We start from the raw sequence: 27,760 nt of genomic DNA, 5'->3' as shown, positions 1-27,760 counted from the left end.
ATGGGAGAAATCCACATCTTTCTGGACCCCACTTTAGTAGCCCCCCATCTTTAAGAGATAAAAGCCCCTATAAGGCAATAGAGAAGGGGAGCTTTTCTCCCCCTCCCAGCTGTCCTGGGAGCTGTTTGCTTTCCTGTAATAAAGACTTTGCTTGCTACCTGCCTGAGTATTCGTGAAGTTCATTCTTCAGCTGTGTGTACAAAAACCCAGATTAAGGTTAACATCTTTCTGGCATCAACAGTACATTCTTCAGTGTTCCACTCCTGATAAAAATAAGAACAAAAAAGTTGGAATTTTGTTATTAAAACTCATACCCCTCGTGGTGAATATCAAAGTATTTTTTGAGGTTCTCATCGTCTATCAATCTAGGATTGTTCAAGAGCCTTCTGATGGTTCTTCTTACTCTAAGCTCTTCTAAATTATGCCTATATTCCTCACTATGTATATTATAGGGTTCTTCCAAAATGCATTCAGAAATGATGGACTTCTTTCTTTAGAATAAATTGCTTCCTCTAAGTGATAAAATCAATAATTTTCATAATCTTGTCACATTTCCCAACACACTCTGTTCATTGCATAATCTACATACTGATAGGGACAAGGGAGCAAATGAAAACCCACTATTGGGGGTCTTATCAGACAAAGCCCCCCTCTGACCCCCCAAATGTGGCTGTTCACTTGGAAACCTGCTTGCAGCCCGGCACAAGATCTACACCCTTTCCAGAATGTGGATGCTCAAGTTGGGCAGCAAGAAGCAATGGCCTGCAGAAAACATCTGCCTACATAAATTAACCACCTACAAAGATTAACTGCCCTCTGTCATGGGACTTGACCTGCTACCCTTCCCTTGATCTTCCCCTCCACCTTCTTTGTCATTCCTGCCACAAGTTCCCGCCATGAACTCCATCCAGCCACAGATTCCCAGCATAGATCCTTTACAAGCATAGCACCTCCTCACAGTCAGAGCTGGTGCCATCTTGAGCTTGGCCCACCCCACCCCCCATGCCTTAATAAATCTCTCTTGCTTTACCAACTTGGCCTTGTGCCTTCCTCCCTTGGCAAACCTAACACATACCAACTGTGGTAAGAGAACAATTGATTTCTAGGACACTCAGCCTCCTAGTTCAAGGCAAACTTCATGATATTCTTCCTCAAAATTAGCAGTAGAGGAGTTCCTTGGCCTAGCAGTAAAGGATCTGGCATTGTCACTGCTGTGGGTCAGGTCATTGCTGTGATATTGGTTTGATCCCTGGCCTGGGAACTTCTGCATGCTACAAGCACAGCCAAAAAAAAAAAAGAAAAGAAAAGGAAAAAAAAGTGGATTTTCATTTTCTCCCTTGTCTCTAGGACCATTGCTTATTTGAACTTCATGAGAATGAGAATTCATGAAGGTATCCTTAAAAGGAAGGTATCACTATAATTCCTATTTTGCACAAGAGCAAATAGATACATGGAAAAGGTAAGTGATTTGTCCTAGGTCAGACTGCAAGAAAGTAGCAGAATCAAATCCAAACTATGGTTAATCTAGCTTAAATTCGCACTCTTAAATCACTTAACTGCCAAAGCTGGGCTCCCCATGCCAACTCATCCACCCCACCCCACAGCTCAATGTATTCTATTCTGACTTTTTGCACCATCTCTATTGACTCAAACAATGACAAAATTCCTCATGAAATGTTTGGAGCTCTTCATTCCTGAATCAATATTCCAATTCCCTGTTTATGTTCCTTAGTTCATGCCATCTCCTATATGTCAAACACTTTTCCTCTTAAAAGTGACCTTTAATGAAGATAATTATTTGGCAAAGATAAGAGTTTTAGCCAGAAAAGACATATCCTCTGAAACTGGAGAAAAGAATATGAGAGAAAATTTAGAATCTGTTGATGGAGAGGGGAGAGAAGTTGAAATTTTTCCAAGTATTTTGATATGAGTAAGTAAAAAGTCAAAAAGAAACTGAAGGTTGAGAAAATTGAGCTGAAAAGACAGAAAGGGTTTGAGATAGGTAAATGGTAAGAGTCAATTGGAAATGAATCAAGGCTAAGTTTAGAGTTTAGACAGTATAATTTCAAAGAGGGACTAAGTCTAATTTGCTGACTTTTCCCAGCAGTTCTTGGACTCTCAAGTGGGAAGTCTTAGCAGTGTTGGATGAATGCAGCCATGGCATAAATTATGGTACCAAGAGATTCTAGGACAGACAGTAGATCTCATATGTATTTCTATAGTGATGAGACATTCACTCCTAAAAGCATACCCAGTGTTATTTCTAGTTCCTGAAAGAATTAGCTGTTTTACTGTCTATTTTCCACTCAAGAAACTTACTAGGGTGTTCTTTTGATATTGAATTGTATGAGTTCTTTGAATATTGTGGATATTAATTCTTTATCAGATATCAGTTCCCCTATCAATTCCAATTACTTGCAATTCTATGTAGAGTTAAAAAGTGCTAAGAGTGTTCATTCTTGTCTTGTTCCTGATCTTAGAGGAAAAGCTGGTTTAGCAGTGCTGAACTCTTTTAGCTTTTGCATGTTAATGAAATTCTTTATCTTTTCTTCAAACATGAATGAGAGTCTTACTGGGTAGAGTATTTTTGGTTGCAGGTATTTCTTTTATCACTTTAAATATGTTGTGCCATTCCCTTCTGGCCTGCAAGGTTTCTACTAAGAAGTGGGTTATTTCCACTATTCTGTTATGCAGGTCACTGATCTTGTCCTTTGTATTATTTAATCTACTATTTTTTTTCCAGTATTTTTTTAAAAAATTCAGTTATTGTATTCCTCTGCTCTCTTTGGCTCTTCACGATATTTCCTAACTCTTGGTTAACCTTCTCACTGCATTCATCCATTATAACTTCCTCCAGCCTCACTGAGCATCTTCATGATCATTACCCTGAAAACTCTAGTGGTTAGATTGCTTACCTCCAATTTAGCTTAGGTCATCTTCTGGGGTTTTATCTTGTCCCTTCATTTGGAACATATTCCTTTGTCGCCTCATTTTACCTAATTCTCTGTACTCGTTTGTATGTATTAGATAGACCAGTTATGTTTCCTGTTCTTGGAGAAGTAGTGTCATGTAGAAGACTTTCTCTGGGGCCCAGCAGCACACTCCTCTCTGGCCACCAGAGCCATGTGATTTAGAGATGGCCCTATGTGGGCTGAGTGGGCCCTTTTGTACTGGGGCTGACTTCGATGGCATGCTGGTAGTTAAACTGTTCTCTGGCCCAGTCGGCTGCCACATTCTGCCTTGTGCAGAGACTGCTAGCTTCTGGTAGGCAAGGCTGAGTCCTGTTGTGGCTGACTGCTCAGCCTAGGGGTCCCAAGGCTGGTGGTTCTTAGTATCCAGAATTTTTATTGGGATGTCATGGTTGACTGTCCTCCTAGCTGACCTTAGGCTTCAGTCCCTCTGGAAGTCTGTTTGGTGCCATGCAACTCAAAGCCCTTTAAGAACAATTACTCAATTGCTATAGCCTTGTGGGTCTTGTGGATGTGAGCCCTCTTGGCTTTCTGTGAAATAGCAGAGAATATATATTGGTCTCTGCCCGCAGTTTCTCCTAAAAAGCTTATAATTTCCCAAGTGATGAGAACACTAGGAGCATCACTGCTTCTGATATTTGCCTTTGACCCCATCCATGACAAAGGACTCCTAAGACTCTTGTAAATTCTTAAGTGATAAGAGCACTAGGAGCATCTTTTGTTCTACCAATGTAATTCTGGGTGGGTTCTTGGATGGTTCCTTGATCAAACCCAAGGCATGGGGGTGGTTGTCAAACTTTGGAACCTCCTCATGGTTACTAGTTGGATTCCTTTCCACTGCACCACGATGGGAACTCCTATTTATTTATTTTTAAGTGCTGCACTTGCAGCATATGGAAGTTGCTGAGCCACAACAGGAACTCCTGAAGAATGGATTTTAAAGAAGGGTTGGAATATTAGAATGGGGTTACTACTCAAAACCAGAGAATCTGCTATCTGAATATGTTTTCTGGATACTTCTTTCACTTGGAGGAAACATAGATGTTCAATATCATTAATTATTAGGGAAATGCAAATTAAACCACAGAGTTCCAGTTCATGATGGCAAGCAACATAGGAAGATCCTGAACTCACCTCCTTCTACAGACACACTAAATATACAGCTACATATGGAAAAATTTCCTCTGAAAAACACCCCCAAAACTAGCTGAGCAACTACTATTCATTGTCCAAATGAGGGAAAAAATATACTGAAACAAGTAGGAGAGGCTGAGACAGCCTCACCATAAACCCCATCCCGTGTTGTGTCCTCCAACTGGGAGGGAATGCAAAACCTGGAGCTTCTCCCTGAGGAGCAAAAGGTCTGAATACCATATTGGGCACCCCAAGTTTTAAGACCTGCACCTATGAGACAAGTCCCCAAAATATCTAGCTTTGAAAGTAAATTAGAAAAACTCAGTTTTTAAAATTCAACATAGGGAAAAACCTAGTTATCCCCTACTATGTCTTTCTTACCTGTGTATCTTCTTTACTACTCACACAGAACACTTCACTTCTGGTCACCAAATGTATGAGGTTTTCCCCCAACATCAAGGAATTCTCTGCAACAGTAGCTAGGTATTCTACAATTTAATTCAGTTCTGACACTACCCACACAAAGATAGCATCAGATCCCGCAGGTTAAGGGCTCAGTCCCACAAGCCTACCCTACCCACCCCCACCACAGTTGCTAGTCACAAGCCCAGGTTATCGCCTGTGCTTCTGGCCAACTGCCTATAGATTGGAGGTTACAAAGTTTGACAACCGCCCCCCTCCCCCGGGGTTTGATTAAGAAATGAGCGAGGCCAGGAATTGAACCTCAAACCTCATGGTTCCTAGTCAGATTCGTTTCTACTGCACCACAATAGGAATTCCAAGATGTATTTATTATAAAGTGTTCTTGAACAAATTTTTGGTTGCTAACACAAGACCTAGCTATATTACAATTCCTTTTTTTTTTTTTTTTTTCCTGTGCAGTGGCTTGATGGGGGAAATCTCAATTTTCAGACCAGGGATTGAACTCGGGCTGCAGCAGTGAAAGTGCTGAGTCCTAACCATAGACCACCAGGGAATTCCCTAGATTGCGCTTCTTGATTATCACCTAATAAATTGGCTCAAGTTTCCATGCTTACTAATTTGTGCAGGTGTCATTACACTATCCAAAATCCTCTCCCAACCCAATTTTTTTTTCTGCACCTACAGAATGCAGAAGTTCCTGGCCCAGGGATCAAACCTGCTACAGCAGTGACAAGGCTGGATCCTTAACCCACTGTGCCACCAGGCAATTCCCCTCAACCCTATTTTTTTAATCAGGTTATAATTTACATAAAGTGCACAAATCTTTTTTTTTTTTTTGTCTTTTTAGGGCTGCACCCACAGCATATGGAGGTTCCCAGTAGGGGTCAAAATTGGAGCTACAGCTGCGGGACTACGCCACAGCCACAGCAACAGAGGATCAGAGCCAATCTTTGACCTACACCACAGCTCACAGCAATGCTGGATTCTTAGCCCATTCATTGAAGCCAGGGATCGAACTGGTGTCCTCATGGATACTAGTCGGGTTCTTTAACCGCTGAGCCATGATGGGAACTCTGCACAAATCATTTTGAATATTATACAAAAATTTTACTCCAATATAATTCTGGTCCCTCACCCTTCCTTTCTGCTATATTGTCATAAAAGTTATATCTTTATATATTATGGGCTCCTCAATGCAGTTCTGATTGTTGCTTTATCCAGCTATCTTTAAATCATATAGGAGAAAGAAGGAATTATAAACAAAACTATATTTGTACAGTATCTTATATTTACCTAGGTATTTATCTTCACTGGTAGTCTTTATTTCTTCATGTGAATTCAGGTCACTCGTTCTGCTCTCCCTAATGACTGTGGGACTGAATTGGTCTGGAAGAGAATGGAAGGGAACAGAAGGAAAGATGAGGATAAAATAGAGTTGGAGGAAGCAGACGTAGAGATTTTGCCATGTAGAGAATTAAAGACATTCTCTGTCATTCAGCTTATACTCAAGATTCTTCTCTGTATCAAGAAATGCACTCAGCACTAGCTGTTCAGTCTCAGACACAGACATAGTAAAGACACAGTCCCTGACCTGCAGGCTAGTGGGGAAGGAAGTGTATAAGAAGGAAAGTCTCTCTCTCAGTCCTCAGACTACACATTAAATTTTACATTGTGGGAGTTCCCATCATGGCTCAGTGGAAATAAATCTGACTAGTAACCATGAGGATGCAGGTTCGATCCTTGGCCTCGCTCAGTAGGTTTGTTGCGGAAACCGCAAAAACTGTGGCAACGGAAGGAGACAAACAGCACTCAGAGATATGGAAAAGCAAGGTTTATTCAGCACTGGTGCGGGCTCAGAGGAGTCACCTCCAGAGTCTGAGCACCAGGTCTTTGTTCTCAGTAACTTTTATACACTACAAGGTCTTGATTTTTCCATGTAAGCATCCTGGACCTCCCCCATCCCCAAGCAGACAGTGTTCCTCCCTAAGAAATTGAGCAAGCAAGGTTACAGAAGCGGAACTGATAAGCAATGCTGGATACCTGATTAGCAGGGCTGCTGGCTTGGACAGAGAGCACACAGTTGTTACATTATTACAAGAAGGGTGGTATAGTGATGAGCACAGCTGGAAAGGCTTGCAGCTGCCTTCTTAGCCAAGGAGGGGTTGTTTTTTAGTTAAAAGTCCATTTCAAGTTAAGGATCAGGTGTTGCCATGAGCTGTGGTATAGGTCACAGATGAGGCTTGGATCTGGCATTACTGTGGCTGTGGCTGTGGCTAGAAGCTACAGCTCCGGAGTTCCCGTCGTGGCGCAGTGGTTAACGAATCCGACTGGAAACCATGAGGTTGCGGGTTCGGTCCCTGCCCTTGCTCAGTGGGTTAACGATCCGGCGTTGCCGTGAGCTGTGGTGTAGGTTGCAGACGCGGCTCGGATCCTGCGTTGCTGTGGCTCTGGCATAGGCCAGTGGCTACAGCTCCGATTCGACCCCTAGCCTGGGAACCTCCATATGCCGCGGGAGCGGCCCAAAGAAATAGAAAAAAAAAAAAAAAAAAAAAAAAAAAGAAGCTACAGCTCCAATTCGACTCCTAGCCTGGGAACTAACATATGCTGCAGCTGTGGCCCTAAAATGACAAAATTAAAAAAAAATTATATTCTGTACAATTTGGACCTTTTTGAGACAGTGTTTAGAAAAGATCTCTGTGGAGTTCTCTTCGTGGTTCAGTGGTTAACGAATCCGACTAGGAACCATGAGGTTGCGGGTTCGATCCCTGCCCTTGCTCAGTGGGTTAAGGATCCTGTGTTGCCGTGAGCTGTGGTGTAGGTCGCAGACGTGACTTGGATCCGCATTGCTGTGGCTGTGGCGTAGGCTGGCAGCTACAGCTCCGATTAGACCCCTAGCCTGGGAAACTCCATATGCCCAAGAAAAGGCAAAAAGACAAAAAAAAAAAAAAAAAAAAAAAAAAAAAACCTCTGTGGATGTGATATTTAACTGATACCTAAAGGAGAAGGAGCCAGGTTGTTGGTGGTAATGGGGTGGGAAGGGGAAAAGGAAGAGCAGAACATTCCAGACAAACGGAGCAGTAGGTGCAAAGGCTCAAAGGCAGGGATGAACTTGATGTGTGTGAAGACTGAAAGAAGGTCAGGGTGCTGAGTAAGAAGTAGGGAGTAAGAAAGAAAAGAGAGTGGAGTTGCCTTGTGGCTCAGGGGGTTAAGGATCTGGTACAGCCAAAAGAAAGAGAGAGAGAGAGAGGAAGAGAGGGAAAAAGGATGGATGGATGGAAGGAAGGAAAAAGAATGAGAGAAAGAAAGGAAGAAGAAAGGAAAGGAAGAAAAAAGAGATAGGGAGAGCCTTGATCATGTAACACTTTATATATGGGTTCTGGCATTGCCCAAAGAATAATGGAAATCCCTTAAAGCAAAGGTAATAAACTGAAAGTCTCTAATCTCTTTCTCAACACATATCCTATACCCAGCACAGTATAATACTCAATTTTAACTTCAAAACAGGCATTTAGGAGTTCCCGTCATGGTGCAGTGGATACGAATCCGACTAGGAACCGTGAGGTTGCGGGTTCAATCCCTGGCTTCACTCAGTGGGTTAAGGATCTGGTGTTGCCATGAGCTTTGGTGTAGGTCAAAGACGTGGCTCAGATCTGACATTGCTGTGGCTGTGGTGTAGGCTGGCAGCTGTAGCTCTGATTAGACCCCTTGCCTGGGAACTTCCATATGCCGCAGGTGCAGCCCTAAAAAAAGACCAAAAAAAAAAAAAAAAAAAAAAGACAAAAAAAAATAGGCATTTAGATATGCAGCTCCTCTTGAAAAACAAAAACAAAAACCTGAAGATCTCCACATACTAAACTCCAAGTGTTTGGTGAATGTTGAATATAATCCAATGTTGGGATTTTGCCAAACAAGTGCAAAGGAGGCAGAAGGGGATCAGAACTGAGCCTATTTTCAAGAAAGTGATTATCATACTAAATCATAGCATCTGAGCTGGCTATGATGGGAACTGAGGACTAGAGGAAGCTGATGAATAGAACATGATGCTTTAGGAGTTCCCGTCGTGGTGCAGTGGTTAACAAATCTGACTAGGAACCATGAGGTTGAGGGTTTGATCCCTGCCCTTGCTCAGTGAGATAACGATCTGGCGTTGCTGTGAGCTGTGGTGTAGGTTGCAGACGTGGCTCAGATCCTGTGTTGCTGTGGCTCTGGCGTAGGCTGGCAGCTACAGCTCCGATTAGACCCCTAGCCTGGGAAACTCCATATGCCGCGGGAGCAGCCCAAGAAATGGCAAAAAGAAAAAAAAAAAAGAAAAAAAAAAAAAAAGAACATGGTGCTTTAGTGGATTAGTCATTTTAATGAGCTCAAATAATTATTGCTTTAAGGGGTACTTTTGCAAGTTAACCAGAAGGAACAGGAGGTTGTGGTGGGAGAGTGGGGTGTTAGGACTGTGATTGTAGATGCGATAATTCCTGATGAAGACAAGATCCAGAGTGTAACCATGACAGTGGATGGCTGAAGTGGGATAGAGGGAAAAGTCATTGGGCATGAGACAGTCAACTACCTGAGAGATCAGAATGACAGGAATTGAGATGAAGAGAAAGATTTTAAGTCAGATGCCAATGTCTCCAATGAATAGGAGACAGTGACCAGGATATCACAGGGTGACAGGCTTGATCATTCCTGACAGTCCTGAAGTGGGGGATGGTTTAGGGGCAAGGAATTTTTGACCTCACCTACTGATCCTGAGGTAAATAGGTGCTTTGGTTCTCTCAGGCTGTTATGACAAATTACCTTAGATGGGGTGACTTCATCAACATATATTTATTTGTTACAATTTTGGAAGTTGGGAAACCCAAGATCAAGATGCTGCCAGATTTGATTGCTGATGAAAGCCCCTTCCTGGTTTGCAGATTGCTATCTCGTCTGTGTGATCACATGGCAGGGAGAGAGACAGCTCTGTCTGGTCTTTCTTCTTTTATTTATTGTAAAGACATTAATTCCATCTTCAGAGCTCCACTCTCATAAACTTATCTAAACCTAATTACCTCCAAAGATCTCATTTCCTAATACTATCACTTTTTTTTTTTTTTTCTTTTTCTTTTTAGGGCTGCACCTGCCGCCTATGGAAGTTCCACTGTAGGGGTTGAACTGGCGCTGCAGCTACTAACCTAAGCATCAGGCACAGTAACTCTGGACCTGAGCGGTGTCCATGACCTACACCTCCTACGACTTAGCTTACGGCAATACGGGATCCTAACCCACTGAGCAAGGCAAGGGATTAAACTCACATCCTCAGGGGCACTATGTCAAGATCTTAACTGGCTGAGCCACAACAGGAACTCCACTATCACATGTATTAACTAAGTTACTCAAAACCTATTAATATATATAGAACTTTTGTTTTCATTTGAAATAGTGATTAAGGAATTTGGTTGTAGTATATCTTTTGATTTTAGTTTTCCCAATAAGATTTGTGGTGTACCTTCACTGGAAATTTTCAGCAATTTGTGTGATTTAGCTGAGCCTTTGTGGGAGTCAGTGTGTGGTTAAGTGCACAGACAGAGCCAACTGGCTGAGTGAATCCCAGCACAACATCCCCGCTCATCACTTCTTGCCTGAGTGAACTTGGCTACTGTCTTAATCACTCTGTAAGTACTTCCTCTTTAAAACTAGGATTAATAATAGTGCCTACCTCATAAAGTTGCTATGAAGATCAAAGGAGTTAATATGAAAAGTATTTAGGACAGTGCCTGGCACACAGTGAGCAAGATCCAAGTGTTAGCCGCTGTATTTACTTTCCACTGGCGACAATACATTCCTTGAAGGCAATCCTTATAATATGTATTATTAGGAATACAACAGGGAGTTCCCTGGTGGCCTAGTGGGTAAAGATCTGGCTTTGTTACTGCTGTGACTCAGATTCTATCCCTGGCCTGGGAACTTCCACATGCTCAGGTGTGGCCAAAAAAAAAAAAAAAAAACCCACCAAAAAAAAAAAGAATACAAAATATTCAATTTAACTTTTAAAGACAATATATGCATAAGGTAAAAAAAACTCCAATAGGGAGTTCCCGTGGCGCAGTGGTTAACGAATCCGACTAGGAACCATGAGGTTGTGGGTTCGATCCCTGCCCTTGCTCAGTGGGTTAACGATCCGGTGTTGCCGTGAGCTGCGGTGTAGGTTGCAGACGCGGCTTGGATCCCGTGTTGCTGTGGCTCTGGCATAGGCTGGCGGCTACAGCTCCGATTAGACCCCTAGCCTGGGAAAACTCCATATGCCGCGGGAGCGGCCCAAGAAATAGCAAAAAGACAAAAAAAAAAAAAAAAAAAAAAAAAAAATTCCAACAGTATACCTGCACTGTCCAATATTATAGCCATTAGCCCCCGTGACTATTTAAATCAATTAAAATTAATAAAATTAAAAATTCAGTTCCTCAGCTGTATTAGCTACATCTCAAACACACAATAGCTGCATGTGCGACTATTTCATATTTATCTATGAAATTGGACAGTGAAGACATGGAACATTTCTGTCACTGTAAAATGTTCTATTAGAGCTGGCTGATAGTAAAATTCCCTTCCTTTTCTACACCCAACCCCTCTGCCCAGGGACATCATTTTGGTTTTTTGTGTGAAGCATATGGAAGTTCTCAGGCTTGGGGTCGAAGCAAGCAGGATCCTTAACCCACTGAGGGGTGGGGGGGTCCAGGGAACAAACCCCCGTCCTGGTCCTGATCAATACTAGTCGGGTTCTCCTGAGGCACAACGGGAACTCCCTTGTTAGAAGTGTTTTTCTTTTTTTCTTTTAGGGCCCCACCTGGGCATATGGAAGTTCCCAGGCTAGCGGTCAAATCATAGCTACAGCTGCTGTCCTGCAGCACAGCCACAGCAACTCGGGATCCGAGGCCTCTGCGACCTACACAGCTCACTGCAATGCTGGACCCTTAACCCACTGAGTTAGGCCAGAGATGGAACTCACAACCTCATGGATACTAGTGGGATTCCTTTCCACTGCTGCATAACTGGAACCCTGTTGTTAGAGGATTTGTTTTGTTTTGTTTTTTAACACAGATATAATTTGCACTGTACTGCAGCTTATTTCTGTTTTAAAATGTACTATTGGTTTGTTTTTATTGATATATAATTGACATGCAATATTTCTTAGTTCTAGGTAATGATTTGATATATACATGTATTGCAAAATGATTACCACTATAAGTTTAGTTAACATCCATGTATTGATTTTTGGAATATGTCAGCTCCCTACATTTAATGAATTAACAGTTCAAAGCTTTAGCGCCTCTGCTATTAGGCTTACAAAGCAGCTGTGACAACTTGAAAACACCATTCAGCCATAAGCATCTTGTTACATTTGAAAGCAGGTGGAAGGAATGAGCTAAATTTTCTTTCTTGTGTAGCCCATGCTACCCTATACTGCTCTGAATTAAGTGAGTCAAAAGTAATCATCTCCCACCAGCAAGGCCCGGAATCCTGCAGCTCGCGAGATCTGCGCTGTGACAAAAGCCCTGCATAAAGGCTGGGGTTACTGTGCATCTACCGGGTTGGGAGGCCCGCGCCAGGGCCTCTCACAGGCTGCGGAAAAGGGGATCCGGCGGTTGCTCGCGCTGCGCCCCCTGGAGCGGGTGGAGCGCGGATCCCGCTGTCCGCCCGTGGAGAGTGGCGCCCCCTGCTGCCCGGCCTGGGAGGTGGCGAGGGCGCCCACGAAGGCAGGAACATGGCGGGGCGGTCCGCGGACCCGGCCGCACAGCCACCGGACCTGGACGGAGTGGCGCCCAACGTGGTGGCGCGGATCTCCCAGTGGGCCGACGACCACCTGCGCCTCGTCCGGGTACCGCAGCCTCGCGGGCCGGGCAGTTGTGGGCGCGGGCAGCGGGGCGCGAGCCTGGGAGGCCGCAGTAGCGGACCCGCCAGGCGGGGGAGGGGCGGAGAGCCGCCTGGTCCGGGCGGCGGGTGCTGGGCCGTGGTGTGCGCTGCTGGGCCGGGCTTGCTTGGCTGATCACTGTCAGGGCTATGCTGGGCTCTGGGACACCGCAGAGAGCGAGCCGCTGCCCACCGCTGGGCCCCAACGGGGCCATTGGCGCAGTTGGGGAAGGCCAGGTGGAGACCAGAGGAGGGCGCCTGGCTCCTCCTGTAGGCCTGGGGAGAGAGAAGCATTGTCTTTAAAAAGTGAACTGAGAGGCCACTGGAGATCGAACAAGGGGAGAGGGACATCTTAGGCGGCCAGGTCCCGGTGGTGGTTTCTTTCATTGTAAGAAATGAGAGGAATCAAGGGATCTGTCTGGTTCGTGGATGATGGTAGAAATTGCTGATATAGAGGAGTTCGGATAAATGATTTGTTGGGAAAATCTGGAGGGTTTTTTGCACATGTGAACTTGAAGATGACATTTAGACTTCCGAAAGGAGATGTGTGAACTTGAAGGTGGTCATTCATTAGACTTTTTTTTTTTTTGTCTTTTTGCTATTTCTTGGGCCGCATATGGAGGTTCCCAGGCTAGGGGTCCAATCGGAGCTAAAGCTGCCAGCCTACACCACAGTCACAGCAACTCGGACCCGAGCCGGGTCTGCAACCTACACCACAGCTCACGGCAACACCAGATCGTTAACCCACTGAGCAAGGGCAGGGGCCGAACCCACAACCTCATGGTTCCCAGTCGGATTCGTTAACCACTGCGCCAGGATGGGAACTCCTCATTAGACTTCTAAACGTAGCTGTAGATGTCCCAGGCAACTGGATATAGGAGTCCTGTGTTGAAGGGAGATTAGAACTGGACATATAACTTTGGGAATGAGCTGCATAAACCTTAAGTAGTATTTAAAGTTTGGATAATGTCTCGGAGCAAGTCAGAAAGTCTCCTGAAGAAGCCCTAAAACTGAGCCCTTGGGGCCTAACATTTAGAGTTTGGGGAGTGAAAAGGAGGAGGTCAGCAAAGACCAGGGAGGAACAGACTGGGAGGAGGAAGAAAATCAGGAATACCAGGCATCCTAGAAGCCAAGTAAAGAGAATGTTTTCAGATAGAATGATTAACGTTTGTTTGTTTGTTTGTTTGTCTTTTCTAGGGCCACACCCGCGGCATGTGGAGGTTCCCAGGCTAGGAGTCTAATCGGAGCTGTAGCCGCTGGCCTAGGACACAGCCACAGCAACTTGAGATCGAGCCTCCTCTGCAACCTACACCACAGCTCACGGCAATGCCTGGATCCTTAACCCACTGAGTGAGGCCAGAGATCTAACCGGCAACCTCATGGTTCCTAGTCGGATTCGTTAACCACTGAGCCATGACAGGAACTCCCAAGAATGATTAACTTTGTTGAATTCTGCTGGTAAATTGAGTAGGACCGTCAGCTTTGCAAATACCTTGCAGCCAAGCAGCAGGAGCCAGGACCATGTCTATTTTGATTCCCCAGTGCAGCTCAGTCCTTAGATTAGTACCTACCACTTAGTAAGTACTAGGTAAATATTTGTATCATTAATGAATTTATTTATTTAGTGACCCAGCATTGGCACTGCAGCAGCTCTGGTTGCTGCTGTGGCTGGGATTCAATCGCTAGCCGGAAAGTTCCATATGCCGTGGGCATGGCCAAAAAATAAAAATAAAAACATTGCTAACTTTTTCCTGTTTACCAACGTAATTTCCCAAGGTGCTTGAAGGTTTTGGTGATAAAAATTTCTACCAAATCCTTAAAACTCCCCCTGCAGGCTCAGGGTTATGGGAGTTCCTGTGGCCCTTGTACAAGAAGTATTAGAATGATTCATGTATTCAGCGAACCCATGGTTAAAACAATACCGTCAATAGGGAACAGTACAATATTATGTATGTAATCCCTGTGCATGCTAGATTGGGAGAAAAAGGGGAAGATTAATGGGTGGGTGGGCAGTTTTTTTTGGGAAGAAATGGGGTTTTAGTTGAAAGATATGCCTTATTTGGGTGGTTGGTTATAGGGAAGATTTTTTTTTTCTGAATAATTTAAGTATATTTGAATAATGAATAGTGAGAATTAATCATTAAATCTCTTTCTGAAGAACATCAGCACTGTTATGGCCATAGCTGGAGTAATGTTACTTCTAAGAAGTGTTCGACTGGTAAGTTAAAAAAAGAAGACATTATGATAAGCCATAGACAGTTAATTTTTCTCACCTCAGATGGTTTTTATTTCAAGTAGTGTATGATTTTGTTATTCATGTTAGAAGTGTTTAAATAGTATTTTAGAACAATGAACATAGTTTAAGATCTTGGTTTAAAAGCAACACATTCAGAGGATTTTATGGAAAGTAATCGCACAGGCTGTATTTCCATAAGCACATTTCTTCCTGCTGAAAAAGGAATCTGAGAAGGATTTAGTTTGCTGGAATGGTATAATCACTACATTTGCATTACAAATGTTGTAAAATATCTCAAAAATGTTTTCAGTAGTGGTTTTTGATTTAAATTGCAGTTGAATTATGTCCCTTAGAACTGAATAACTTATGCTTTCATTTAGTGTGAATTTTTTTGCCTTTTCAGTAATATTTTAATAACATGTATCGTGGAAATCCATACAAAAATTCAAGATTTTAAAAAAATATACCTGATTGTTGTCATAGGATGTAATTTCAGTATCATGTTATAAACTGGGATGGATATATTGCTTCTGCTTATATTTATTTCCTACACAGATTATTTCTATATTGTTTTGTATTGTCACTGACTACACCACATCACTCCACCATACTACATCTTTTCCAACTGTGGCCTTTTCATGCAGACTCCAGTTTCAGAACTTTTATCTCTTTCTTCTTTTTTTTAAGTGCCTTAAATCATTTTTTTAAACTGAGATGTAATTGACATACAGCACTGTCTAAGTTTAAGGTGCACAGCATAATGATTTGACTTACATCATGAAATGTGAACATCCATTATCTCATATTGATACAGAATTAAATACATGGAAAAAAAGGTTTTTTTCTTTGTGATGAGAATTCTTAGGATTTACTCTCTTGAAAACTTACATATGTAATATCAGCAGTGCTAATTATATTAATCATGTTGTACATTACATCCCTAGTCCTTATTTATCTTAGAACTGAAAGTTCTTCCAAGTTCTCCCCTCCCACCCCCACCCCCGCCTCTAATAACCACAAAATCTGAATCCTTTTTCTGTGAGTTTGTTTTTGAAGTAAAATTGACCTACAATGCTGTTACTTCTTGTTACACAACATAATGATTCATATTTCTATACATTTCAAAATAATCACAAGTCTAGTTATCATCTGTGGTCATACAAGGATGTTACATAATTATAGTCTATATTCCCCGCACCCTACATTTCATACCTGTAACTCATTTATCTTATAACTGAAATTTTGTACCTCTTAATTCCCTCACCTGTTTCTCTCCTCCTCCCCGCCCCCCCCCCCGCAACTATCTGTTTGTTCTCTGTATCTATGGCTATGTTTCTGTTTTGTTATGTTTATTGATTTGTTTTGTTTTTTAGATTCTACATTTAAGTGAAATTATTTAGTATTTATCTAACTTATTTCACTTAGCATAATACTTTCTAGGTCTATCCATATTGTTGCAAATGGCAAGATTCCATTCTTTTAATAGCTAAGTAATATTCCATCATACACACACACACACACACACACACCATGTCTTCTTTATCCATTCATCTATTGATAGGCACTTAGGTTGCTTCCGTATCTTGGCTATTGTAAGTGATGCTGCAATGAACATAGGGATGCATCTATATTTTTGAAATAGTGTTTTTGTGATTCAGTGATATATGTATATACACATACATGTATACACACACCTACATATATGGAGAGAGAGTGTTGTAAGGTTATTCATTTTAGACTTAAGTTTTGGTGCCTTTTTCTTAGATTTTATAGTTTTTGCTTTCTTTTTCTTTTTCTTTTTGTCTTTTTAGGGCCCACCTGTGGCATATGGAGGTTCTTAAGCTAGGGGTCGAATCGGAGCTGTAGCCTCTGGCCTTCGCCACAGCTATAGCAACACCAGATCCAAGCCATGTCTGCGATCTATACCATAGCTCATTGGCAATGCCAGATCCTTAACCCACTGAGCGAGGCCAGGGATCGAACCTGTGTCCTCATGGATACTAGTCAGATCCATTTCCACTGAGACACAAAGGGAACTCCTGGTTTTTATATTGTTCCTATAAATACTTTCTGTTAAATCTTATCAAAATATTAATATAAAATTAACCAAATTAAAAATTTTCAATGGTTATTTATGTCTTTGAAATGTTTAGAGAATTTGACATACTTAATTTTAAAATGAAAATTGTACTAAAATATTATATTTTTCTCCTTGTAAATCAATAGACATCAAAATTTACAAGTTCTTCAGATATTCCAGTAGAGTTTATAAGAAGGAATGTTAAACTACGAGGACGACTACGCCGAATAACTGAGAATGGTTTAGAAATTGAACACATTCCCATTACTTTACCTGTTATATCTTCATGGAGAAGTAAGTAAGGTGCAAAAATAATAACTAAGTATTAAATAATAGCTAAGTAACTATTTTAGTGTTACTTTATTAGAATTTATTTATAAAAAGCAAACATATGTGATTTTAATTTTTAATAACTCCCCATTGTCTGTGAGAGAAAGTCCAAACTCTTGGCTTACATATAAGGAACTGTTTAATTTGGCTCTAGATTTCTTTTCTTCCCTCCTTTTGTTTTTTTGTTTTGTTTTTGTTTGTTTGATTTTTGGTTTTTTAGAGCCACACCTACAGCATATGGAGGTTCCCAGGTTAGGGGGTAGAATCAGAGCTGCAGCTATGCCACAGCCACAGCAACTTGGGATCCGAGCTGCATCTGCAACTATACTATAGCTCATGGCAATGCCAGATCCTTAACCCACTGAGTGAGGCCAGGGATTGAACCTGCGTCCTCATGGATGCTAGTCAGATTTGTTTCCACTGAGCTACGATGGGAACTCCCCTTCCCTCCTTTTTTCTTTCTCCCTTTCTCTTTTTTTTTAGGGCCGTACCTGTGGCATATGGAAGTTCCCAGGCTAGGGGTCGAATCAGAGCTGCACCTGCCGCCCTACACCACAGCCACAGCAACACGGGATCCAAGCAGCATTTGTGACCTACACCGAAGCTCATGGCAACGCCAGATCCTTAACCCACTGAGTGAGGCCAGGGATTGAACCTGTGTCCTCATGGATACTAGTTGGGTTAGTAACCCGATAAGCCACAGTGGTAACTCCCACTCCTTTTTTCATTCAACCACTTAGTAGTTCATTCAGGGATTCAAACATTCATTCTGCAAATATTGAGCACCTGTTATGTTCTAACAGGCCCTATTCTAGCTATATGTGCTGAATGAAACAAACAAAACCACTCTACCCCTTGGAGCTTACAGTCCAAGCGGAAGGTGGATAACAAACAAATGGAAAATTGTTCTGAGAGCTGTGAAGAAAAGGAGCCAGGTGTAGCATGAGAATTGTTGGAGATTGTCTGAGTGGGGAACCTACACATATGGTGGTCAGAGAAGACCTCACTGAGGAGTTGCTCTTTAATCGGAGACTTGAAGAATGAGAGGGGCTGGCTAGGAAGAACATGCGTGGCCCTTTTGGTAAACCACGTGAAGGCATGTATGGCTGGGGCAGAGGGAAGAAGGGGACAAGAGGCACCAAAGGAGGTTGGAGAGCTGGGGAGAGGCCACATCTTTCCTGCTGCAATTCCCATGTCTCCTGGCTTTAGGCAGAGACCCAGCTGCACAGACCTTCCTACTGCTTCCATGTGTTCTCATGCCCTGGGCCCAGTTTGCCCAGACTGCCTTGGCTCCTATGGATTCTTCAGCATCTAGCTCAAAAGTCAGCTCTTCTGTGAAGTTCTCCTTAACTCCCAAGCAAAACTTAGGCTAGTTGGGAGTTAAGGAGAACAGGCACTTCCTTCTAGTGCCTCAAGCGAATTATACATGCTGCAATTACAGTACTAAAACACATATTCTGTAATTATGTATTGAGGTTTATATCCTCCTGCTAAACTGTGATACCCCGGTGGGCAGGGACCTTTTCCTATCTATCTCATTATTCACAGTCGCTAGAAAAATAATTGTTAGCCAACAGAAACTTGAAAAAAATTATCAAATGAATTAACTGTGTTTTATTTAAAGATCTTCTTAATATTATTTTAATGTTTTGAAGAAATTACTTCTTATTTATTTATCCTCAGATGAATGAATATCATTTTGTTCAATGCAATATGGCTGTAAAGAAATAAGATTGATCCTCCCCACCCCCAAACATACTTAATACAATCAATTCTTTAAGAACTCAAACAGAATTTAACACAATTTGAATGACTCTTGTTCCCTAAAGAAGGATTACCTGAGGCTTCTACCTTCTCAGTTGTAATAATGCTGTAGTAAATTTTTTTTTTTTTTTTTTTTTTTTTTTTTGGAGTTCCTGTCGTGGCGCAGTGGTTAACGAATCCGACTAGGAACCATGAGGTTGTGGGTTCGGCCCCTGCCCTTGCTCAGTGGGTTAACAATCCGGCGTTGCCCTGAGCTGTGGTGTAGGTTGCAGACGCGGCTCAGATCCTGCGTTGCTGTGGTTCTGGCATAGGCTGGTGGCTACAGCTCTGATTCGACCCCTAGCCTGGGAACCTCCATGTGCCGTGGGAGCGGCCCAAAGAAATAGCAAAAAGACAAAAAAAAAAAAAAAAAAAAAAAAGCTATGCGCGAGCCATATGGACATTCCTGGGCAGGCATGCAACACACTCCACAACAGCAACCTAAGTGGCTGTAGTGACACCACCAGATCCTTAACCCACTGTGTCACAAGAGAACTCCATAATGTAATAATTTAAATCTCTTCTCTCTGAAATACTGATGACTCCTTAGTGCTTAGGCAGTAAGGTCTTTGCTTGTGATTGTCCAGGCTTAATCACACAACCCCAGTGATGGTATTCAGTGGGAATCTCCCCTGGAAGTTGTGCAATGCCATAGCACTCTACCTGTCATGTATGCATATTATTATTAATGGGTTTCATAGCAAATAATAATGTGTTTATCAACTTTGTACATGCAATCAAAATTTTAGAGCTGAAAGGCCATGTATGCAGCTCTCTACCCAACAATTGACAGAATCGAGGGCAGAAAACAGATTTTCTGCTCCCCAGTCCATAACTTTATGTATAGAGATGAAAAAGTTAAAGAAACAGGTATGTGTTATATGTCCCAACAGTTGTTAACCAGTATAAATGTAATGATAGTATTAATACTTTTTTTGGTAACTGACCTAAATTGTTCATGTGAAAGTGACTATTTTGCATTTACATTAGTTAAACCTGTTTACCTGTGAAATGGTTGTAGAACTAACTAGAAAGTTGCTACCGAAGACCCATTTTGAATGATATAAGATCCTAGAGCAAAATCCTGTTCATTTAAAGTAGCTATTGATGCTGTAGAGCACTGGGAACTATATCTAGTCACCTGTGATGGAACATGATGGAGGATAATATGAGAAAAAGAATGTATATATGTATGTGTGACTGGGTCACCTTGCTGTATAGTAGAAAATTGACAGAACACTATAAACCAGCTATAATGGAAAAAATAAAAATCATTTAAAAAATAAATTTAAAAAATGCATAGTACAGTGGAAAAAAAAAATAGCTATAGAGTTCCTGTTGTGGCTCAGCAGGTTAAGAACTCCACATAGTGTCTATGAGAATGTGGGTTCGATCCCCGGCTTTGCTCAGTGGGTTAAGAATCCCGAATTGCCGTGGCTATGGCGTAGGCAGGCAGCAGCAGCTGTTGACCCCTAGCTTGGAACCTTCCATATGCTGAGGTTACAGCTATTTAAAAAAAAAAAAGGTATTGAATGAAAGCTCCTCATGTTTCTTTCACTATTTTTACTACCTGGCCTATAGAATAGAGATGGACTTCTGATTTTGTAATAAGGAGGGCTAAGATTCAGGCCCCGCAAATTGAGGCCATTCTAACCAAAAAGGTATGGCTCAGAAAACTACATCAGAGTAGAGGCTGTGTGGGGTAGTAGAACGTGTATTGGTGTGAAGAGCTTCTGTTTTCTTTCTCGTTCTGGTCTGTGATTTCTACCACCATCAAACAAGAGAATTATAATAGTTCCAAGGCTTCTTCCTCATGACTATTCTGTGATATCCCTTCCTTCTATGACCTTATCTTTGGTGTATATGATGAGGAGGCAAACATACAGAGAGCTGAAACATTTTATTAAGTGAAACTCTTAGAGTACCTCCCTTCTTCAATACCTCCACTGCCTGCTCTTTTGCTACAATCTTAGCCTATAGTGGCAAACAAAATGGATATGAGCCTGTGGTAGTTACAAAATCTGCAGTCTAGTGAGAAAATGATTCAAAGCTTCTCCTGTCCTAGATGGCAAAAAATAACTTTTTTGACATATATGGTACTCCTCTCTCCTGAAATTATCCATTGTCATGAATCCACCTATAACATTTTATAAATCTGGGATAAAAAGCAGTTATTTTTGTATCATGTACTATCTTTCTAATAACCTTAAGAATATTTAGTAATGATGTTTCCTACCCTGAGGATGGAATAGAAATATAACAAACCCCTGCATAGTGGTTTGCTCCAGTATTCATCTTACGTCTTCATCTTTACGTCTGCAGATTCCCAGAAAACGTAAACTTTAAAATAACATCTCCTTTTAAAAAAAAAGAACAAAAAACTGGGAGTGCCTGTCATGGCTCAGTGGTAACCAACTCAGCTAGCATCCATGAGGATACAGTTTCAATCCCTGGTCCCACTCAGTGGGTTAAGGATCGAGCGTTGTGGTGAGCTGTGGTGTAGGCCACAGATGTGGCTTGGACCTCCAGTTGCTGTGGTTGTGGCATAGGCTGGCAGCTTCTGCTCTCATTGGATCCCTAGCCTGGGAATTTCCATATGCTGCAAGTGTGGCCCTAAAACAAAACAAAACAAAACAACAAACCAACCCAAACCCTCAACTCTTTGGGTGAAAATGTATGATAGATATAACTTAACCTTATTCAGTAGATTAGTTCCTGGACGATTTATTCTTAAACTTTTATTTGCTACATCATATTGTAAATGTTCAATAAGGGATTTGCTAATTTTAAAGGAATCCAATGATCTTTTGTGAAGAATTAGGACATTAATACTTGATAGTTGATAGTGTTGAATTAGAGTCATGTTTTTGGTCCTCAAAATTTTGGTCTTAAAGACCAGAGGATGTTTTGTTGGAAAGCAGTTGATGTTGATGGCAGCTTTTTTTTTTTTCTTTTTAGGGCCACACTCGTGACATGGAGTTTCCCAGGCTAGAGGTCAAATTGGAACTGTACCTGCCACAGTCGCAATAACTTGGGATCCGAGCCGCATCTGCGATCTACACACCACATCTCATGGCAATGCTGGATCCTTAACCCACTGAGGGAGGCCAGGGATCGAACCCACAACCTCATGGTTTCTAGTTGGATTCATTTCCACTGCACCATGACAGGAACTCTGGTGGCAGCTTTAAAGGATTGAAATGAGACCCCAAAATCTTCAGGCTTCCCCTAATTCATGTACCAATGATTTGCATTAATCTAATCTTTATTATATGTTTGGCCTTAATCTCATTTGTGTATCTATTTTATCACAGATTTTTCTAAGGACATAATCCTCCTATTTATTATACCTTTTGATACTTCTCTACTGAAACTCTAGGACAGGTTTCCTAAAGAAAATTTTTTTTGTCCTCAAATAATATTATGGCAAGTTTCTAGGGTATCTTCCTGAGCTCAAGTATTTCTTTTTCCCTAGCAATTAGATGGACTTAACTTTACATTTTCTACTAATTGTATAAGAGTTTAATATATGTTAAAGATATAATTTCTCTTAAAAAAAGACGCTAAGATTTTTTTTTGCCAGTCATTGTCCCTTTTTGGGAAGTAGTAAATTTTTTCTAAAATCTGGTCAGCGTTCTCTTGTGGCACAGTGGGTTAAGAGTCCAGCATTGTCACTTCAGTGACACAGGTTGCTGCTGTGGCACAGTTTTGATCCCTGGCCTGGGAACTTCCACATGCCCTGGGCCAAAATAATAAAATAAACAATAAAGTAAAATCCTGTTACAAAAGTTTAATTAGTTAAAATCGTATTAAGGGTTTGCCCAAATAAACCTTAACGCTGTTACTTGGAATATAAATTGATAAAATTTTGTCTGGAAGTCAGTTTTGCAAAATGTATTAAAAATGTTGATATTAATCAGTATTCACTTATCTATTTACTTATTTTCTTTTTAGGGCTGCACCTGTGGCATATGGAAGTTCCTGGACTAGGAGTCAAATTAGAGCTGCAGCTGAAGGCCTACACCAGCCACTGCCACATCAGATCTGAGCCATATCTGCCACTTGCTCCACAGCTCATGGCAATGCCAGATCCTTAACCCGATCAGTATTTATTGAAATGGGAAAATAGCCTCAGTACATTGTGTAAAAAAGCAGTTTACACAGTTTTGTTAGTAGGAGCCTGTATTATTGCCCTCCATATAGCATTATGTGTGTATGTACATAGAAATAAATTTGGCAGATTGTTTTTGGGTTTTTTTGTCTTTTTAGGGCCACACCCACAGCATATGGAGGTTCCCAGGCTAGGGACCAATCGGAGTTGTAGCTGCTGGCCCATACCACAGCCACAGCAATGCAGGATCTGAGCCGAGTCTAAAACCTACACCACAGCTCAGGGCAACGCCGGATCCTTAACCCATTGAGCGAGGCCAGGGATTGACCCTGCAACCCCATGGTTCCTAGCTGGATTTGTTTCCACTGCACTACAATGGGAATTCCAGATTTTTTTTTTTTTTTTAAAGGTAAACTGGTTAAACTCCACATCCTGTTCTGGAGCTTACTGAAATAAGTTTTTGAAATTATTCCATCTGTTACATACCCGTATTGTTTTTAAAGAAAACTTGATTATAGAAATACATGGATCTACATCAAGAGAGTCATGGGCATTTATAAATAAACATAATATAATATATCCAGTTGTTTTTTGGAGGCCAGATGACTTTGGAATTTGCTTTTGCAACATGGTATTAAAGCTAAACTCTTTTCTACCTAATGTTTTTAGAAGAGCCTTGTGGTGTTTTGCTGGTTAAGCTGGCTGGAGTGGAACTCACTGAAATGGGGAAGGTATGGTTACAAAAAGAGCTAAAACCTTCCCAAGTACTATGGTTCCAGCTTCTTGGGAAGGAGAATTCAGCCCTCTTTTGCTATCTTTTAGTAAATAAGGTAAGTAGTATTAAGAAATAACTAGCATATTTTATTCTTATTTATACATAAACATGTCATTAGAACATTGAATATATAATGGGACTGATTACTTTTGTCATAGGGATTATGTTCAGAGAACCAGATGGTTCATGTGGAAGTTTTACTAGGAAATTTATTGTAGGAGTTCCCATTGTGGCATAGCAGAAATGGATCCGACTAGGAACCATGACGTTGCAGGTTTGATCCTTGGCCTCGCTCAGTGGGTTAAGGATCTAGCATTGCTATGGCATAGGTCACAGACGTGGCTCGGATCTGGTGTTGCTGTGGCTGTGGTGCAGGCCGGCAGCTATAGTTCCAATTGGACCCATAGCCTGGGAACCTCCATATGCCAAAAGTGTCACCCTAAAAAGCAAAAACAACAACAACAATAAAAAGTGATTAGAATTGCAACCATTTCAATTATTAAAAGCTTTTAAAATTATTAACAGGAAGCCTAATGAAATCATCCATTTTTGGATGTCCAGGTCTTATTTACTTCTTTCAAATTAAGAACTATCCAATACTGATTGGTTGAAGCATCTTATACCTAAGTTGATAATCCAGAATTGTATAAAATATCCCAAAGGACTTACAAGATTCTAGCTTCTCACGCTCTCTTTTTTTAAATATTATTTTAATTTTATGGCTATACTTGTGGCATATGGAAGTTCCCCGTCCAGGGACCAAATCCAAGCCACAGCCATGACCTACACCACAGTTGTGGCAACACTGGATTCTTTACCCACTGAGCTGGACTGGGGCTCAAACCCACACCTCTGCAGCACGCTGAGCTGCTATAGTAGGATTCTTTTTTGTTTGTTTATTTTTTTAGGGCTTCACCCATAGCATGTGGAAGTTCCCAGGCTAGGGGTCAAATCAGAGCCATAGCTGCTGGCCTACACCACAGCCACAGCAACGCCAGTTCCGAGCCATGTCTGTGACTTCCACCACAGCTCACAATAATGCTAGATCCTTAACCCACTGACTGAGGCCAGGGATTGAACCCAAGTCCTCAGGGATACTAGACAGATTCGTTACCGCTGAGCCATGCCAGGAACTCCTGTAGTCAGATTCTTAACCCACTGTGCCTTGGCGGGAACTCCTAGCTTCTCCTCTAAGTTGAGGAATATATCTTATTTATCCTCAGAATCCCCCCGTGAGTCATTTTATTCCCATTTGCAGGTGGGATTCAAGGTAACCAAGTGGAAGAACCGGTATTCAAACCCGGCTCTTCCTGGCTTCTGAGCCCACACTTCAGCTTATCTTTCTTTATCTTATATTGTTTCCTGGAAGGTGACAAAACTATGCTTTATGCATATTGTGGTAATTTATTTCTCTTGTTGAAGTTTACTGTTGTGTGAGGTTGAGTTTTAATTATTCCTGATCTTAGTTCAGATCATAAAATTTAAAAGATCGAGACAAATATGATAAATCTTTTTTTTTTTTTTTTTTGGCTTTTTGCTATTTCTTGGGCCGCATATGGAAGTTCCCAGGCTAGGGGTCGAATTGGAGCTGCAGCCACCGGCCTACGCCAGAGCCACAGCAACGCGGGATCCGAGCCGCGTCTGCAACCTACACCACAGCTCACAGCAACGCCGGATTGTTAACCCACTGAGCAAGGGCAGGGACCGAACCCGCAACCTCATGGTTCCTAGTCGGATTCGTTAACCACTGCGCCACGACGGGAACTCCTGGTAAATCTTCTAAAAGTGTATTTATTAGTTGCATATCACCATGTCCCAAAAGTTACCACATTTAAAGGAGAAAAGTTTACTTTATTCCTTTGGATAGTTTTAGAAAATGTTTCCTACCTTTAACCTGGAGTTTTCACATTTAAAATATTTAGCTGTGGTAGTTCCCACTGTGTCTCAGCAGGTTAAATAAAGACCCAGTGTTATCTCTGTGAGGATATGGGTTTGTTCCTTGGCCTCACTCAGTGGGTTAAGGATCCATTGTTGCCACAGGCTGTGGTGTAGTTTGCAGATGTGGCTTGGATCCGGTGTTGCCATGGCTGTGGCACAGGCCTGCAGCTGCAGCTCTGATTTGACCTCTAGCCCGGGAACTTCCATATGCCACAGGTGCAGCTGTTAAAAAAAAAATATAACAGTGAATTACTTGTTCAATGAAGCTGTGAAATTATAACTACTTTGTTAAAATTAATCTTGTTTGGTTAAAATCCCACAAGGACTATAAAAGTAGCTAAGCATGATCTCCTTTACACTGTAAATTAGGAGAAAAACAAATCCCATTTATCTGGTTTCATTAGGCAATGAGGTGTTCCATAAATGAAATTTCTTGAAGGATGAAGATTAAAGGGTCAGAACTATTTTTATGTTAATTATTTTATGGGACATCTTCTAAAAATGTATTTACATGCCAGTGCCTTTCCTAAACACAGGAATTCTGAACCTAATTTAACAGTTCAGTGATGATTCTGTTCATTTTGCACTCATTTCCTTTTTTAGTTTTGTTAGTTTTCTTTAGTTTCTTTTACTGTGGCCTCCTGTTATTTTGCCTGTCTGGCACGCTCCATTCCGCCTCCAAATAACAACAAAACCCATTTCATATTTCATTGCTTCTACACATTTTGGGGTTAGAAGATCAGTGAGCCTGTGGGAAACTCTGTGTTATAAAAGAGTCAGTTGTCTTTAAGCAATGGTCTCTTCTGGTAATGAAATTCTTAGATTTAGCATTAGCTGTTTTAAGCTCTTAAGACTCCTTTGCAATTATATTTTTGGCTTTTCTCTGGAAGACTCAAGTTGCAGATGACTGATTTGAAAGTAAATAAGATGTTATGGGTGTAACTAGTAATTTAATTTAATAATTGGTTTGTGTTATTTTTTATTCAAGGGTAGATATTTTAGTGTGAGTCTGAATGAAGAAATTTTGAGAAGAGGCCTTGGCAAAACTGTTCTTGTTAAAGGGCTAAATCATGATTCTAAAATCTATTGGAGAATTCACAGAAACTTACTGAAAGCTGAATTAACAGCCTTAAAAAAAGGAGAAGGAATATGGAAGGAAGAATCTGAAAAAGAAAGTTATTTGGAAAGATTCAAAGGCTCCTGGAGAGAAATATGGAAAAAAGACAATTATTTAAAAAAAGTTGGATCAGATTTCAACTTGAAAAAAGAAAGTTATTATGACAAATTTAGAAGGACTTATGAAGCATGGAAAGAGAATGTGAATAACTACTCCTTGTTACTGAAGTTCAGAGAACTTATGAGTCGCGTACACTTTCGGAGAAAAGGGTGAAATATCTCAAAGAGTCCGGAGGTGACCTACTCCAAAAAGAATGAAATATGTAAATATAATGAATAATTTTCATTGAGATGAAATGGAAATTTCCCTGGATGATCAAACTTGCATTCTAATGATATTTAAATATTTAAGAGATGATTCTTATAAATGTAACATCAGAATAACTTAAACAAATGGTGATGAATGTAATGTGCTTTTAGCAAAAACAAAACACTAAAAAGTTATCAGTAAAAAAAAAGTTATCAGGTTATCCTTCAACACATGTAATGATAATACACATGTACACATGTAGTTATAATACATGAAGAGAGTTTGTCTTCATAACTATTGACAATAACTATTGTCACTGTGTTATTTTAGTACTTTGGAGCAGTCATATTTAACTTTTGTTTAAAGAGAATGTTTATTTTTCTAGTTTTATTAACTGATTACTTGTAGTAAAGGAGTTCTCTATGCGTCATGTCTGAGGCCATTCTTTCAACTGCTTTCTAACTTCTTGTGAATTCAGAGCAGAGCTACAAGAGAAGGTCACTTAGACCATTTCTGGTGCTAAAGAGTGGCTTATTTCTACCTGTTAGATAATCCTGAGGACAAAAATCATAAATGTGCTAAGGATGGAATCACAGAGGATAGAAAAAATAGGGATGCATTCTGATGTATTTGAGTCCCTGAGAGGTTGAACTC

General features: G+C 41.1%; 1 protein-coding gene and 1 long non-coding RNA gene across 4 annotated transcripts; one reads left to right on the top strand and one right to left on the bottom strand.

The window, feature by feature from the left end:
- Positions 1-128: 128 nt before the first annotated feature.
- Positions 129-12,132, bottom strand: LOC106505721 (uncharacterized). Its single transcript, XR_001300388.3, has 3 exons — positions 12,001-12,132; positions 5,820-5,912; positions 129-263 (listed from the first exon to the last, which is right to left on the bottom strand). It is a non-coding gene; the product is annotated as an uncharacterized LOC106505721 (long non-coding RNA).
- Positions 12,133-12,229: 97 nt separating this feature from the next.
- MISO1 (mitochondrial inner membrane subdomain organizer 1) lies at positions 12,230-27,536 on the top strand. Of its 3 annotated transcripts, none has more exons than XR_014824224.1 (5): positions 12,230-12,375; positions 14,566-14,625; positions 16,870-17,017; positions 21,815-23,797; positions 26,669-27,536. XR_014824224.1 is itself a non-coding variant. In XM_003358621.5 (5 exons), the coding sequence occupies exons 1-5, from the start codon at positions 12,262-12,264 to the stop codon at positions 27,068-27,070; spliced, it is 885 nt and encodes a 294-aa protein (XP_003358669.3). In that variant the 5' UTR covers positions 12,230-12,261; the 3' UTR covers positions 27,071-27,536. The 3 variants fall into 3 exon arrangements, 2 of the variants coding, with proteins under 2 accessions (XP_003358669.3, XP_084846212.1); XM_003358621.5 differs by having other exon boundaries at positions 23,637-23,797; XM_084990086.1 differs by lacking the exon at positions 21,815-23,797.
- The last annotated feature ends 224 nt before the right edge of the window (positions 27,537-27,760 follow it).

This window comes from Sus scrofa, chromosome 13 (assembly GCF_054392235.1).
Source record: "Sus scrofa isolate SSC_HxYL_T2T_F1_AM1 chromosome 13, Sscrofa_HxYL_maternal_Yorkshire_Landrace_v2.0, whole genome shotgun sequence".
In the NCBI taxonomy this organism is placed as follows: Eukaryota; Metazoa; Chordata; class Mammalia; order Artiodactyla; family Suidae; genus Sus; species Sus scrofa.
Note: the sequence above shows the minus strand (reverse complement) of the source record. Positions and strands in the feature narration are given on the sequence as shown.